The sequence below is a fragment of the Gossypium hirsutum genome, chromosome D12, assembly GCF_007990345.1.
Source record: "Gossypium hirsutum isolate 1008001.06 chromosome D12, Gossypium_hirsutum_v2.1, whole genome shotgun sequence".
NCBI lineage: Eukaryota > Viridiplantae > Streptophyta > Magnoliopsida > Malvales > Malvaceae > Gossypium > Gossypium hirsutum.
Genome location: NC_053448.1, coordinates 58,191,187 through 58,206,177, shown reverse-complemented (window position 1 = coordinate 58,206,177; position 14,991 = coordinate 58,191,187). Strand labels below are relative to the sequence as shown.

The 14,991-nt window shown below is 33.4% G+C and overlaps 2 protein-coding genes across 3 annotated transcripts; one reads left to right on the top strand and one right to left on the bottom strand.

Moving 5' to 3' along the window:
- Window positions 1-6,840: 6,840 nt before the first annotated feature.
- Window positions 6,841-9,795, top strand: LOC107946973 (probable aminotransferase ACS10). Its single transcript, XM_016881488.2, has 4 exons — window positions 6,841-7,576; window positions 7,669-7,800; window positions 8,670-8,830; window positions 8,919-9,795. The coding sequence occupies exons 1-4, from the start codon at window positions 7,091-7,093 to the stop codon at window positions 9,769-9,771; spliced, it is 1,632 nt and encodes a 543-aa protein (XP_016736977.2). The 5' UTR covers window positions 6,841-7,090; the 3' UTR covers window positions 9,772-9,795.
- Window positions 9,796-9,918: 123 nt separating this feature from the next.
- Window positions 9,919-13,653, bottom strand: LOC107946972 (probable LRR receptor-like serine/threonine-protein kinase At1g12460). 2 transcript variants are annotated; one of them, XM_016881487.2, is made up of 3 exons: window positions 13,294-13,653; window positions 11,670-13,123; window positions 9,919-11,581 (listed from the first exon to the last, which is right to left on the bottom strand). In XM_016881487.2, the coding sequence occupies exons 2-3, from the start codon at window positions 12,848-12,850 to the stop codon at window positions 10,102-10,104; spliced, it is 2,661 nt and encodes an 886-aa protein (XP_016736976.2). In that variant the 5' UTR covers window positions 12,851-13,123; window positions 13,294-13,653; the 3' UTR covers window positions 9,919-10,101. The 2 variants fall into 2 exon arrangements, with proteins under 2 accessions (XP_016736976.2, XP_040963347.1); XM_041107413.1 differs by having other exon boundaries at window positions 11,670-13,653.
- Between the last annotated feature and the right edge of the window lie 1,338 nt (window positions 13,654-14,991).

Here is a 14,991-nt window from a genome sequence, read left to right as displayed (position 1 = left end):
ACACACAAACTATAAAAATAAAATAAAAAAAATATTATGTTTAAATTTTATCACGATATTAATTAAAGTAAATTAACTCAACAATGTAAAACACAAATTACCCGATCATTACATTTACGTATGAATTGATGCTCATATCTTTAACAAATCTTCCTTTCATTAATTGTATGGCTGGTGACCACCATTAATTTTTATGAACATATTTTTGGATTATTTCTTTTTAGAGAGAGATGAAAGGCGGTCGGTTTAAACCCACATCAACAAGAAAAGTAATTATTATAATAATAGTTACTTGATGGATTATTTTGTTTTTATTGTAGAAATTAAAATTTGGAGCCTCGATTTCATCTGTTTGAATTTCTCCCATATTTTTAGTGAATAAAAAAATTGAAGCTTGGACTTTGGAGCCTTGATTTAATTCGATTGAAGTTAGACATTAAAAAGAAAAAAAGATGTTTACCGTCCGCCGGCTAGAGGTGATTACTGTAGATGATTTTGTAGGATTAATGTCGATAGATGTAATATAAAAAAGAAAGAAGTAAAAGTGTGAATACTTTATGATGGTTTACAATGGGTTTAGCCTATAAAATGGATTAATATCACTGTCGAAGTTGATTGTGCTTTAGTTATTGAAGCTATTAATGATAGACTCTAAGAACAATTGAATAAGAATTTAGTTTTAAGAATTCAATTACTTTATAAAAAAGATTGAGGAATAAAAATTTAGCAGCTGATGACGAGAATTTTTTGTGACTCCCGCGTTTTCCAAAATATATCTATAGAGGTTGCTATTGAAATAAGGAATGATGACCAGATTTTGCTTTATGATTCTCATGTTATTTTGTAATTGATCTTTCCCTTTTTTTATGTTTACACCATAAAATGACAAAAAAAAATGGAGTTATTTATGAGTTTGAAAGGTGGTTAAGCTAAAAAAATGTGAAGCCAACCAGCCTAGCACAGCTCAACTCAAGCCAATCCAATTATACGGGTATTATTAATACTATAAGCTTTAGAGCACAATAGGGTTTTAATGAAAATTGAGATCTAAGTGCTGGAAATAATTTAACATGTAAGGTTGCAGTGTCTTGTCCTGTTAAGTCACAGTGTGTTTACATAGGGTTCTTTTCTATATTTCCCCAAGTATAGGCGATATCAAGATGATGTTTAAGATTCCTTATCATTTTCACTTCACTTTTATCTAACTTTACTATTTCACACCTCATTTCAATTCAAAGATTTTTCGTCCTACATTTTCTTTTGGTGTTCGACTTTTTTAATGACAAAACACTATTCATCATTCTTTTGAGCTAATGTTATTTATGGTTGAGAATTAAGTCATCCGCATTATCTGAATCGGATTAATTCAATCGATTAAATTAAAAATAGATTTTAGATCAATTGAATCGTGACTTAATGTGAATCAGTTGAACCATATTAAAAAATTAACTGAAACTATTCTTTTATAAATTTTATAATAATTTTTTAATTGAACTGTCTGAACCAACAAATTAATGACATGATCGATTTAACGACTAATACGATTTTAAAAATATTGTATAACACATAATGAGTTTGATTTGGTAAAAATACAATTGCCATTGTAGAGCTTCAATATTTGATAGCCTTAACGCAATTCCTAACCATAAGAGGAAAACGGATGGGTATCCAAATTGTCTGAAATGGTCACTGGCATTACAAATTTATAACATTTTAGTCGTTATATCGTTATCCGACACTAAAGGTGCTACGAAGATCTAACACTCATTCAAATAACCAAATAATACAACTTTAGACTTGCTAATTGTTCTCGCATTGAAATTTGATGTAACACCCGGAAAGTTGCTATAGTAAGAAAGTGAAATATTATCATTGGTACAGTAAAATAAAGAAATAAAGTGACAAAAAAATAAAATTTCAGTTATGTCAACAAATTTTATTTAGGAAGTATATTATGATGTATTAATTCAAGAAAGGACTAAATCGCAAAAGTGAGAAAAATTTTGTGGCCCAACTCAAATTTTTAGGGGTTAAGTGTAAATATAAAAAAGTTGAAGGACTAATAGTGCAAATATTTTAAGGTTGGAATGATCCAAAAGCTAAGGAAAATGGATGAATAAGGACCAAATTGAATAAGTGGAAAATTTTTGAGGGGTTAAATTGTAATTTTACTAAAATGAGTGATGATTCAACGGAAGAATTTTGAAGGATCACGAGGGGCAAAATGGTCATTTAGCAAGGAAGATAAGTTTGAAGAGTAATGATGATGTTGGTGATATTTTAGATTAATTAAATAAATATTAGTTTATTAATATTTTGATTTGAGATTTAATTATGTTTAATTATTTTATTTAGTATATAATGAAAGAAAAATGAAGAATTCTCTTCATCTTTCCATGGTTCCTACGTGAGAAGAAGAAAAGGAAAAAAATTATTTTCTTTACAATTTGGTCCTTTTATCAAAAATTTACTATTTTCACTTAAAAATCAAAAGAATTTCCATAGCCATCAAGAGAGAAAAATATTATGGAGACCGTGGGGAGCTAGAATATCAAGTTAGATTCAAGAAAATAGAAGTCGGAGGAGAGATAAAGTCAAGTTAAAGTTTGGTTTCGAGAGAATAAGGTATGGATGTTAAGGTTTTATGTTATTTTTAAGTTTAGTATTGATAGAAAAGCATAAAAACGGTGTTAAAGTAAAGATTTCTCATGAGAAAATATTGTGTTTTTGACATGTTGATGAAGAGAGAAGTTGAGTAAGTGAATCAAGTGGTAGGAGAAGAGAAAAACAAGAGATTTTGATAGAAAAAGAGGTAAGTATCCTTGAACTTCCTTGTTATTTAAGGATTAAAATGTGATCTTTGTAAACTAAGTGGTAATTAAGTAAATAAAAATAAAAATAGTGTGAAATAGTTTACTATGTGAAGTAGAAAATTATAATAAAAGTATAATAGTTGGGTTATGTGTTAGTGAAAAATATACAAAGTATTAGATAAGTAAAATCATGGGAAAATGTGAAATTTTATGGAAAAGACTAATTTGAAAGACTTGAGAAATACATGTCGTGGAAATAATACAAGTGAAATACATAGAAATTTGATGTGGAAAATGAGATAGTGGAATTAATTATGTGAATTGAGTGAGTTGTGAAAGAAAAATTGTTTAATAATGAATAAAACCTTCTTTTTTTTAAGTTACTAAATTGGAAAGTTATAAAAAGTTTACAAGGAAATATTGATAATAAAGCACATAATGCAAAATAAAAGAATATATGAATTTTGTAATCCAAACTACAATTATTTCCTAATTTATGGAAATTAAGGGTTAAATCATAAATTTAGGAAAATTTATATTAGAAATAGAAAAATGAAGTGCATAACACTTAGAATGAGAAAATTTGATGTTGTAGTGAATTTTGGAATATTAATAAGTATTGAATTATGTTATATGTGTTATTAAAATTAAAATATATTGCTACACGAAATATTGTGTGCTAATGACTAAATTACAAAATATATAAAAGTGCTATGTGAAATACATGATAATGATTATTAGTGAATTATGGATGAATAATGAATTTAGAAATATATTACATATATTAAAGATAGTGAAGATATAAGTATACAGATTTTTGGTACAAGGATTAAATTGTAAAGTATGTAAAAGCATTATGCAAAAGTGTAAAAGTGATATGTGTGCATGATATAATTTGCCCAAGTAGACGAGATAATAACTATTGGGATATTAGTGGCATGCCATTAAGGAACTTTAGCACGCTCTCTGATTATTAGCACATTAGTGCTCTCCGTTTAGCACATTTATGCTCTCTGTATAGAACTTTAGTGCTATCTGTTTAATAGTGCATAATAATGCATCTCTGTATCAGTTCCGCATATACTAAGTGTTCTGTTTAGTCTACTGGGCCTCTGCTAAAAAGGTAAACAATTTTCATTACAAGGTAAATGTTTATCTTTGATTCATGTTTGAAATATTGAATTAAAAATAAATTGTAAAAGAAATAGTGAGAGAATCATGAAAATTTACATTAAAGGGTGAAATATGATACATGTATAAAAAAAAGCAGTAATTTTTATAAGTTGATTTGAGGACTTAAGGACTAAATTGTGAAATAGGTAAAAAGTTACAAATGAATATGATAAATAAACAAAGAAACGAGATATTGGAAATTAAGAAATTTAATTGAATTTTGAATATCATGGGTACTTACTAAGTCTTCACCGACTTAACGCATTTATTTTCAACACGCAGGTACAGTGATTTTGAAGAGTTGTAATTGAGGTTGTGAGCATCCATCTCATCGCATCTCCAAGTGCCAAGAGGGTATGTTTCAAAATTTTGAATAGAATTGCATGTACTTAGGAAGATAAAATATGTTCCAAGTAGTAGGGACTAAAATATAAGTTATGAAAACTTTTTTTTTATTGTTCAAATATATTAGTGATTAGCCAAAATCACTTTGGCACCAAATGTAATATTCCTATATCAAGTTCCTTGGGTCGAACCGGGTATAGGGGTGTTCCACTTGAACTTTTTTTGGTTAAACTTTTATTTTTATGAAAATACAATGATCAGCTTGCACTAAAAAAAATTAGGCCTCAAAGTATGAACAATTTCCTAGTTCGAAGATTAAGTTAGACCAAAAAATTCAACCCTCGATCTCGATGTAGGAATAATTGTCAAGTTCAAGTCAAAAATATAAATTTGGCTTAAATATAGGTTAAATTCTGCTCTTAATTCCTATACTTTGCAAAAGTTATGAATTTAGTCCTTATACTTTAATTTGACTAATTTTTGTCCTTATTTTTTTAGTATTGGTCAACTTTAGCCCTGTACTTTTTGAATTTTGAAATTTTAGTCTTGACCAAACAATAGTTGTTAAATCCGTTTGTCTGAATTCAATTACTAGTCATGTATTATATGTACAATTGTAGATTTAGTCCATATTTTTCAATTGGATCATTCTACATCACGAATTTTAAAATTTCAATCTTGACGCAAATGATAATCATTAATCCATTAACTGAATTTTTAGTGAGTAATATGTGAAAATAACAAGCTGACATGACATTACACATATGATAATATGCTTGACTTAGATTTTGGAAATAACAAAACTTAGCTTAATGAATTCAATAGTTATCATTTGACAATGACTGGAATTTTAAAATTTGAAAAGTATAGGAACAAAAAATGAGCGAATTAAAGTACATGGGCTAAATTCACAACTTTCACAAAGTACAAGGACTAATAGTATAATTTAACCTTAAATATATGTGTTACTGCCATGAAGGAGACAATAGTCCTAGCAAAAAGGCTTGGAAAAGTGACTGCACATATTTTTAATAGGAAAATATGCATGTCTTAGATAATGACTCAATTTCTTGTGTGGGGGTTTCTTGGGGGATATGCGGTGACTTGCCTTGCTGAAATTGTTTTCTGTAGCTTGTGGTCGCGGTGGACAAAACCGGGGCATCAATTGTCTTCAAGTGCAAAGGGGGGACTTCCTCAGCCCCAATTTTCCATAGAAATTTCATATATTCAGTCGCTCTAATTTAATATATATCTTTGTATATTTTGAATCCCTAACTCAATTATCACCCCTTAGATCCATTAAATAAAACAATATCATCAATATGAAGATGAAAAGAACATATTATCATATTATTATATATGTAAATATCAAGCCAACTTTTTTTTTAATTTTCAGATAATATCATTTTATTTATAGGTCTAACAATTATTATACAATAGCAAAATTGAAATATTAAAATTCAAAAGGTGCAGGTATTGAATCTACACGAGTCACATAGTATGTGGACTATACGTAAAATTTGACCTATTATTGTTTTAGCTGAAATTATTATAAAACCAAAACTATCTTCTTCTTTTTCGGTCTTAAGAAAGAACATCGTTTACACAATCTGAACCATGATAAGCAAATGATTCCATGCCCGTAATTGGAAAAAAAAAAGTAAAGGATATTGATCATGCTACTATCTTTTTGGGTTCAAGTAGAAGTAAGATTAGTGTATGCCTTTTGAATTTGATAGCTTTAATATGACTCATATTAGATCAACACACAATGATGTATTTGCAAGCAATGCTTGATCCAAGACTAGTTCAAAAGGGATTTCGTAAATCTCAAAAAAAAAAAAAAAAACATGTGCATATGAACTACAGGTAGTACTCGCTGTAGCAAATTTGCATTGGATCTCTCATCTTAACACCCAAAAGAAAAAGTCAATACCAGATGAATAAATTTCTTACTTGTTTATTTTATTTTGGCAGTAAACTGAAAGGATTCAAAACAATCTGCTGAAATTCCCACCTAAAACCACACCTAAATTTTGTCACCCAACACCACAAGTAAGGCTGGAAAATAAGCTGTAAGAAATTTTATATCATTTAAATAATGTTTTTTTTTAATTTTGTGAATATCAGCGGATTGAGTCTCAGTGTAAATTTAAATAAGTGATACGTTGTGTTTAACTTATTTTTTATTTCATGTTTTAGTATTACTATAATATTTAGTCTTATTGTCACTGTTATTTTTACACTAACAGCAGCTAAATACAGTCTATTCAAATTCATCATTAGTTCGATTGGTATAAAATATTATTTTTAATATAAAAAGACGTAAATTCGAATACACTAAAATACATTATCCTCGAAAATTTATTTATGAATAATAATAAATTTTTGTTCCATAAATTTAATCTTGAGTTTCATTTGACTACAAACAAACAGCAAGGACATTTCAGTAAACTCACAGTTTTTCCCTCCTGAAAATCACAACAGCTAAATCGCAAAAATCTAAAAAATCCCTCTCGTTAAGCAAGGACTGGCTCAGAAAGAATCTGTATCCCATAATTCTCCCCCTCAAAATATAAAAAAAAAAACAACTATTCCAAAAAAAAAACCAGAAAAGGTTTGAAGGAAGAGAAAGCACAAAAGAGAGACCACACAGCTATTATTTTTATTCATCCATTAAACATTAATCGGAAAACCCATATTTTTTATTCCCATTTTTCATTCGTTTTTGTTAGTTATATGGCCATGAATTCACTACAATGACACAAACCCGATATTCCCGGTCTCGGAGCTCCGATACCGAAAAGGAAAACACCGGAGGGGGAGGAGGAGCTGCCATGAGAGTGATAGTTCCTCTACAAGGTGTTGTTCAAGGACGAGGAGGCTTAGTCTTAGGTTCCATAATACCTTGCGCCCTCTTTTACTTTCTCCAATTCTATTTGAAGCGACACCGTAATGATCTGGATGACCAGAACAATTCGAATTCCCCGGGTCTAAACTCAACAACCGGTTCGGCGTCGTCCGGGAAGTTGGCGGAGCTTCCTGCTTTGACACGTAATTTGTCTCGGGGTTTGCCATCGCCGCGAAGTCCGCGTGGACCCGTATCCGTTTCGGGTCGGGTTAGTAGGATTGTGAAAGGCGCGGATTCTCCGTACTATGTGGGACTAAGGCGAGTTAAGGAGGATCCGTACGATGAATTGAGTAATCCAAATGGGATCATCCAGTTGGGTTTAGCAGAAAACAAGGTAGGTTCCTTCTACTTTATTTGTTTTCATAATTGTTAATATCATAATATGCTTTATGGTTCAGCTTTTCATTTTTTTATTTGTTTTTTCAGTTGTCTTTGGATTTGGTTAAGCATTGGCTAGCAGAAAATGCAGAGCAAGTGATATTGAGAAATGGGAAAGAGCTGAGCATTAGCAGGATTGCAACTTACCAGCCTTTTGATGGATTGATGGAGTTCAAAGTGGTAAATAGACTTAGTTTAATGCTATCAGCATCACTATTCACTATCTATTTAATGCAAAAATACTGTTACTTAGAGCTAATGGGATTAGGGACTGCTTGTGTGTGGCTATGGTTAAGGTTTATTGTCTCTGTTAATAATGCTGGCACCAAAATTTTAGTAAAAAAGCTTATGTTATGAGGAATCAAGTGAGAGTAAGGTTGCAAACACCAAATATGTTGAATTTTACTATTGGAGGTCTGAGTAGAAGTTTGTTTCTTCGAGAAGACTTGATGAGGATTTCTGGTTTAGTGTTTCTATGTTCAATAAAAGAGGGATAAGAAAACAATAAATCTAACTTCATTAGCTCTTGATTCTTATTCAGTGATATATATATTGTTGGTATATACAATGACATTCATTAAAGCATGTAGGTGCATTGAAGTCGTGTAATTTCCATTTCATTTCACCACTTAAAATAAAGTGTTATTTCTTGTCTCATGACTTATGTATCACATACTTCAATTACTTGCAGTGTAGGGTTTGATGAAAATTGAAAATCTAATTGAATTCATGTATGCCCATGATCATAAACTGACAAATCTTCTTAACTTGTGCACATGGTAGGTGCATTTTAAAATTTTAAGGTGATATGATATGTTGGAAGAATACCTTGACCAGTATAAATTGTTTGTAAAATTTTAAATTTAGCATGCATACCTTGAAAGTGTGATATAGACATCTTGGGCCATTAGTTTCAAGGATCAATTATCAACCTTGGAAGGTCCTGCTCATCTAATGATTCCTTCTGGAAATGTTTTAATTTTGTTGGTAAACAATCCCTACTTGAAATGATTGAAATGATTGTGTTCTGAACTGTTTTTACTTTGCAGGCTGTAGCAGGATTCATGTCTCAAGTCACAGCGAAAGCTGTTTCCTTCGACCCTTCACAGGTAGTACTGACTGCTGGTTCAACTCCTGCAATCGAGATTCTTAGTTTCTGCTTAGCAGATGTTGGAAATGCATTTCTTGTTCCAACACCTTGTTATCCTGGGTAACATCTGTCTCCGCCATTCCCATAGTTTTCATTCTGGTAACCAAGTATCCAACAAGGAAACTGATGTTTTGAACAAAATATGCAGTTATGACAGGGATGTAAAATGGCGAACCGGGGTGGAAATAATACATGTTCCTTGTCGAAGTGCTGACGACTTCAATTTAAGTATAGCTGCTCTTGATCGAGCATTCAACCAGGCAAAGAAACGTGGACTGAAAGTGCGTGGGATAATAATATCAAACCCATCAAACCCTGTTGGCAATCTTCTAAGTCGAGACACACTTTACAGCCTGCTAGACTTTGCCAGAGAGAAGAACATCCATATTGTCTCTAATGAAATATTGGCTGGTTCTACTCATGGAAATGAGGAATTTGTGAGCATAGCAGAAATCATGGACCTGGATGATGTCGATCGGAAAAGAGTACATCTAGTATACGGTTTGTCAAAAGACCTTTCTCTTCCAGGTTTTCGGGTTGGTGTTATCTACTCGCATAATGAGGAGGTTCTGGCTGCTGCTAAAAAGTTGACGAGGTTCTCAACTATTTCTTCCCCAACCCAGTGTCTGCTCATTTCTATGCTATCTGATGCAAAATTTGTTCAAACATTCATTACCATCAATAGAGAAAGGCTTCAAAGAACATACGCTCTGTTTGTTGCTGGGTTGAAAAAACTGGGAATCAAGTGCATAAAGAGTAGTGGGGGTTTCTACTGTTGGGCTGATATGAGCGGGTTAATCCGCTCTTACAGCGAGAAGGGCGAACTTGAGCTGTGGGATAAGTTGTTGAATATAGCTAAGGTTAATGTAACTCCAGGGTCTTGTTGCCATTGTATTGAACCGGGATGGTTCCGCTTCTGTTTTGCTACATTGACAGAAAAAGATATCCCTATAGTTACTGATCGGATTCAGAAAGTTTCTGAAACCTGTAAATTGAATTGATGAAAATGCTATTGTTTTATTCTATGATTGTGAATAACTTGCAGATTTTTGTTGATTGAAAACTCATTTGACATTATGCTGGTGGTTTTTCAAGCTATTTACAGGTTTCATTTAACTTACACAGTTCAAACTGAACAAATAGAAGAATACACATAAATGAGTACCCTTTTTTATTGCACAAGATTACAAATAGAGGAACAAATCAATGATGGTAATAGCAAAATGAATACAAAAGAATGATCTTGTTTTTAAGCTATTCTTTTTTACCCTAACCAGTAGCAACTGTGTCCCCTTTGCAGTATTAATCATATCTAACATTTTGCACTTTCACTACGATCCAATTCCAGATCTGATGGACTCGAGAACTTGTACAACCTCGGCCATGCTTGGTCTTCTTGAAGGAACCTCTGATGTACAAATCAACCCCAACTTCATAACCTGTATAAGTTCGTTTTCTGCGAAACCGCGCAACCTACTATCAAAGCAAGCTGACGCAGAGCCCCTCTCCAATAATCCTCTAACATATTCACACAAAATCACTACCTCGTTTACTGTTGGATTCTCTACTGGTTTCCTCCCAGTTACTAGTTCTAAAAGAATTACTCCAAAGCTATACACATCACATTTCTCACAAAGTCTCATACTTTGAGCCAACTCTGGTGCCACATATCCTACTGCATTATGAGATTTAGTTAAACCGTAATTATCCAAAATTGGAAGCAATTTTCCCAAACCATAATCGGATAGTTTGGCCTCATAGTTCTCGTCTAAGAGTATGTTGGTTGATTTGATGTTGAGATGGAGAATTGGAGGTCTACAATCATGGTGAAGGTAAGAAAGCGCTCTTGCAGTTCCAAGGGCAATATTAAACCTTCTAGACCAACCTAGTTCGGTATTACCAACACCTGAACTAGTACCAGGGTAATTCATTCCGTGTAGATTATCATAGAGATTCCCATTCGGGATGAATTCAGATAAAATCAACTGCATTGAAGAGGACCAGTAATAACCTTGAAATGCAACCAAGTTTTGATGTTGGAGGTTACCTAGGCGCCCGATTTCTTGCTCAAATTCATCTTGGTTTCTAAGTCTCCCTAGAGTCTCAAGCTTCTTTACTGCAATTGCGATCCCTCCTTCAAAGCTAGTTCTATAGACCGTTCCAATTGACCCTCCACCTATTAGACACTCCTTGTCAAGCAAAGCTTTGGTGCCAGCTTCCCAATCTTCATATTTAGAAGGCAAACTTTTGCTAAAGAGGACTAACTTCCCGATTATAACATTCGAATCTGATGAACCTGGTGGTGTACTCTCGACAACCACCGTCACTTCCTGCTTTTTACTCTTGCGTGCCCTGATGTTCATGATGGTTACCACACAAACCCCTGTAAGGATCACAGCAGCAGCAACAATGGCAACAATTGCAGAAACACTAAGGACCTCGGTTTTACCAGATGGGGAAGATGTGGCACTTCCGGAACAGGATGCCAAAGGGGAACCACAGAGTCCAGTATTGTTAAAAAATGCTGATGGACCAAAGGACTGGATGGTCTGATCAGTAGGTATGACACCAGAGAGATTATTGTAGGAAAGGTTAAAATGAGTTAACATATTCAAATTCCCAAGTGAAGGGGGGATTGACCCCGAAAGCGAATTCTGTGAGAGATCAAGCAATTGGATTTTTGACAAGTTCCCCAGACTAGATGGGATACTTCCATTCAGCCGGTTGTGATGCAAGTCGAGAACTTCCAGATTTGACATGTTGTAAAAGGAATCCGGAATATGTCCCTCTAGCATATTTCCAGACACATCCCTGCAGCAACATATAGAAGTTTCTTAGAATTACTTCAAAGCAATGCCAAAGAAAATCTACAATACATCAGGATAGTGCTTATACTCACAGTTCGAGAAGAAATCTGCAATTGCTTATATCCTCAGGAATTCCACCAGCAAGGTTGAGATTGTGCAAATCTAAGACCAGTAGCAACTCAATGCTTCCAAATCCTGCTGGGATTGTCCCACCTAATGAATTATTAGCCAAGCTAATTGCTCGAAGACTTCCCAAATCCCCGATATTAGCTGGTATGGTCCCATTAAGCTTGTTGAACCCCAAGTCCAAAACTTTGAGGCTCTTACAGCTTGAAATGCTTGTTGGGATTTCCCCATCCAAACTATTCCATGAAGCATCAATGAATTCCAATGTCCCACTACAGGTTCCAATCACAGAAATCTCACCAAAGAACCTGTTATGTGAAACATTGAAATAAGTAATGTTCTTAAATTCAAGTACTCCTAGTGGTGCAAAACCTGTGAATGAATTTCTGCTAAGATCCAGGCCTAGCAAGCTTTGGCATTTTGAAATCTCTTCCACCACACTGCCACTCAATGCATTGCTACCAACAGATACATACTTCAATACCGAAATATCGCAAATTCGAGAAGGCAATTCACCAGTAAGATTATTGAACGAGAAATCGAACCCTTCAAGGTTACTACAATTCGCAATGGACTCCGGAATGGAACCCGAAAGACCGTTATGTGAGAAAGAAACATACTTTGTTTTGTAACAATGCTTGAACAAAGCAAACGGAATCTCCCCAGTATAACCATTCTTTGAAAAATCAAGAAACCTAATGTTAGGTAAGTCGCCAATGAAATCTGGTATGGAACCAGACAATACATTTGAGCTCACATTGATCTTCCATAATGTCTGTAACTGTGAAAATTCTTGTGGGATATTACCTGAAAACCTGTTGCCAAACAATGTCAAGACTCTGAGTGAGCTTAAACCAGACAAGGCAGCTGACAGCCGACCACTGAGGCTAGTGTTCCACAAAACAATCCTGTCCACAAATCCTTCAGGATTGCAGAACACACCACTGAAATCCACACAAGGGTTACCACTTGGGACCCAAGATGTCAAGCTGTTGTAAGGATCATCAGTGATGTTTCCTTTAAATTGGAGCAAAATTTCCTTCTCAGTTGCAGCTAAAGAAATGGTGAAGAGGGTTCTGATTCCAAAACAAGAAAGAATCAGGAAGAACAAAGCATGGGAAACTATGAATTGATGGATCCTTCTCATGCTCGAAACAACAGCAAGAGCACATAAAAATTCGAGTCTAACCGTTTGGCATTATCGAACCAGATTCAATGAAGATCCCCCTATCCTGCTTTTCCAATTGCAGAGCTTGTTGTTTGCATTTGTAAAAATCTTGAGTACCAAAGGCAAAACATCAAGATCATGTCCAAACACCGACATTTTTACTTACATTTGCTCAACAAAGCCACTTTCTTCAATGAATCAAAGATCTGACCTTTTTTTTTCTGGGTTTGAGCTAAAAATCTCAACCTTTTGCTGTAGACAGAAGAAAGAGAGTTCAAACAAAAAAAAACGAAAACAAAAAGGCATAAAGCATGGGAGAAAAAAATGCAATAAAAATGGTGAGTTCAAACAAGTGCAAACAAATAACATGAACAAGGCATCTTGGCTGGAAAGGAAAACAGGTGAGCAAATTTAATACCAACCATATAATGTAAAAAATATTTATTATCTAAACGGTTGGCACCAACAGAAGCTTAACCACGTGCATGTGCATTTCTTTCCATCTCAAAGCTCAGCTCTTTTCAATCCCATTACCAAAAAAATTACAACCGTCTCTCAGTCTCTCCCTTCCCATTTTTCTATTAAAGAAAAAAGAAAATGAAATGAAAACCCCAAAGTGGTCTTGGTTCACTCACCACCGTGTAAAGGTAGGGCCTTGGTTTTGTCTGTAAAATTAAAAGCATTTATTCTCCCACCAACCCATACCTTTCATCACCACCAAATAATTGGCAGAGAAATAAAAGAAAAATTAAATATGTTTATAAAAAAAAACCCAAACCAAAGCCGTGTAAAAGAATGAGAAATTATGGGGGTTTTAGGCTTTGGCTTTTTGGGTTTATTTTTGGTCTTTTGTTGACTGAGTTGTGCCTTTCCTTTCTTTTTATTGCATTAAAGACTGAAGTTTCCATGTACCCATTCTGAATGGGACTCTTTTTTTTTTTCATTAAATTCAATTAGATAAGATGTCAATTTTATTACCATTTCCTTTTATGTTTCCATTATAAGCAGAAATCTTTGAAGGAAACAAATTAAAAGTGTTTATACAGTATTTTCCACTACTGTCGCCATTTTTTTTTCAAAGCTTCCCATGTGACGTCCTGGTTTCAGCCACACACACACAAAAAAAGATTTAATTTTTAATTCTACACTAATGGGGTTTTTATTTTATACTTTATTTAACTTGAGACTGTTGTCTTGTTGCATTTGACAGAGTACAAGGTTTTTGGTTAGAAAACATAGAAGAATGAATCAAATGGTCAAGAGAGAGTACAGAAAAGAAAAGCTAAAAAGGTGAAAGTTAATTTAAATATTTAGTGCAGATTAGTTTAACGTATATGAAGAACTTAGTAAGCATGGCCATGGCTGGACCTTGTCTTCGTGTCATTGGCTTTTGACAGGGTCCCCAACAACGGTGTCTCACAGCCCTTTTGATATATCTTTTTCTTGCCCATGTGGCCATGTCAACGTCATTTTAACACTTTAAAGCATTAGTGCCATACACATTGCTTGGAATGAAATACTTTGTATATATGCTTTAATGGAATGCCAGGCCAACTACTGCATTCCCAACCATTATTTCTCCTTCAATCTACTTGTTTTTAATTTATTATATCTTTTAATATATTTTATTTAATTTTCTTGTGGTATGTGATTGTATTATACCTAAGATGATTAAATATGTTCGTTGCTATGGTAGTTGTGTAGGTGGAGGGTCAATTTCTCCTTCTCTCTCTTCTTTTATAGAATTCGTACCCCCCCCCCCAAAAAAAAAACCTACAAGAATCAGCCCATGATTCTTAGCCTATGAATTCGATTCAATACGGAATAAGATCGATTTGGAATAAAATATATAGAGGAGAGCATCTGATTTTTTATCGAGTTTTTTAATTAGATTAAGTAATTGATTATCATAATTTATAAAAATTTATCCAATTAAATTAGAGCTCAAAAACAACATAAATGAGTCGACTTTAGATTAATCGGTTCAACCGATTAACCAACTTGACCGTCGTTAGTTATTGGGTTAGATTATTGGACTTAAATAATTTATATTTATTTTATAAATACATTTTAAATAATTAAAAAATTAAATTAAGTCGCTTTTTTGGTAAGCTTGGCTT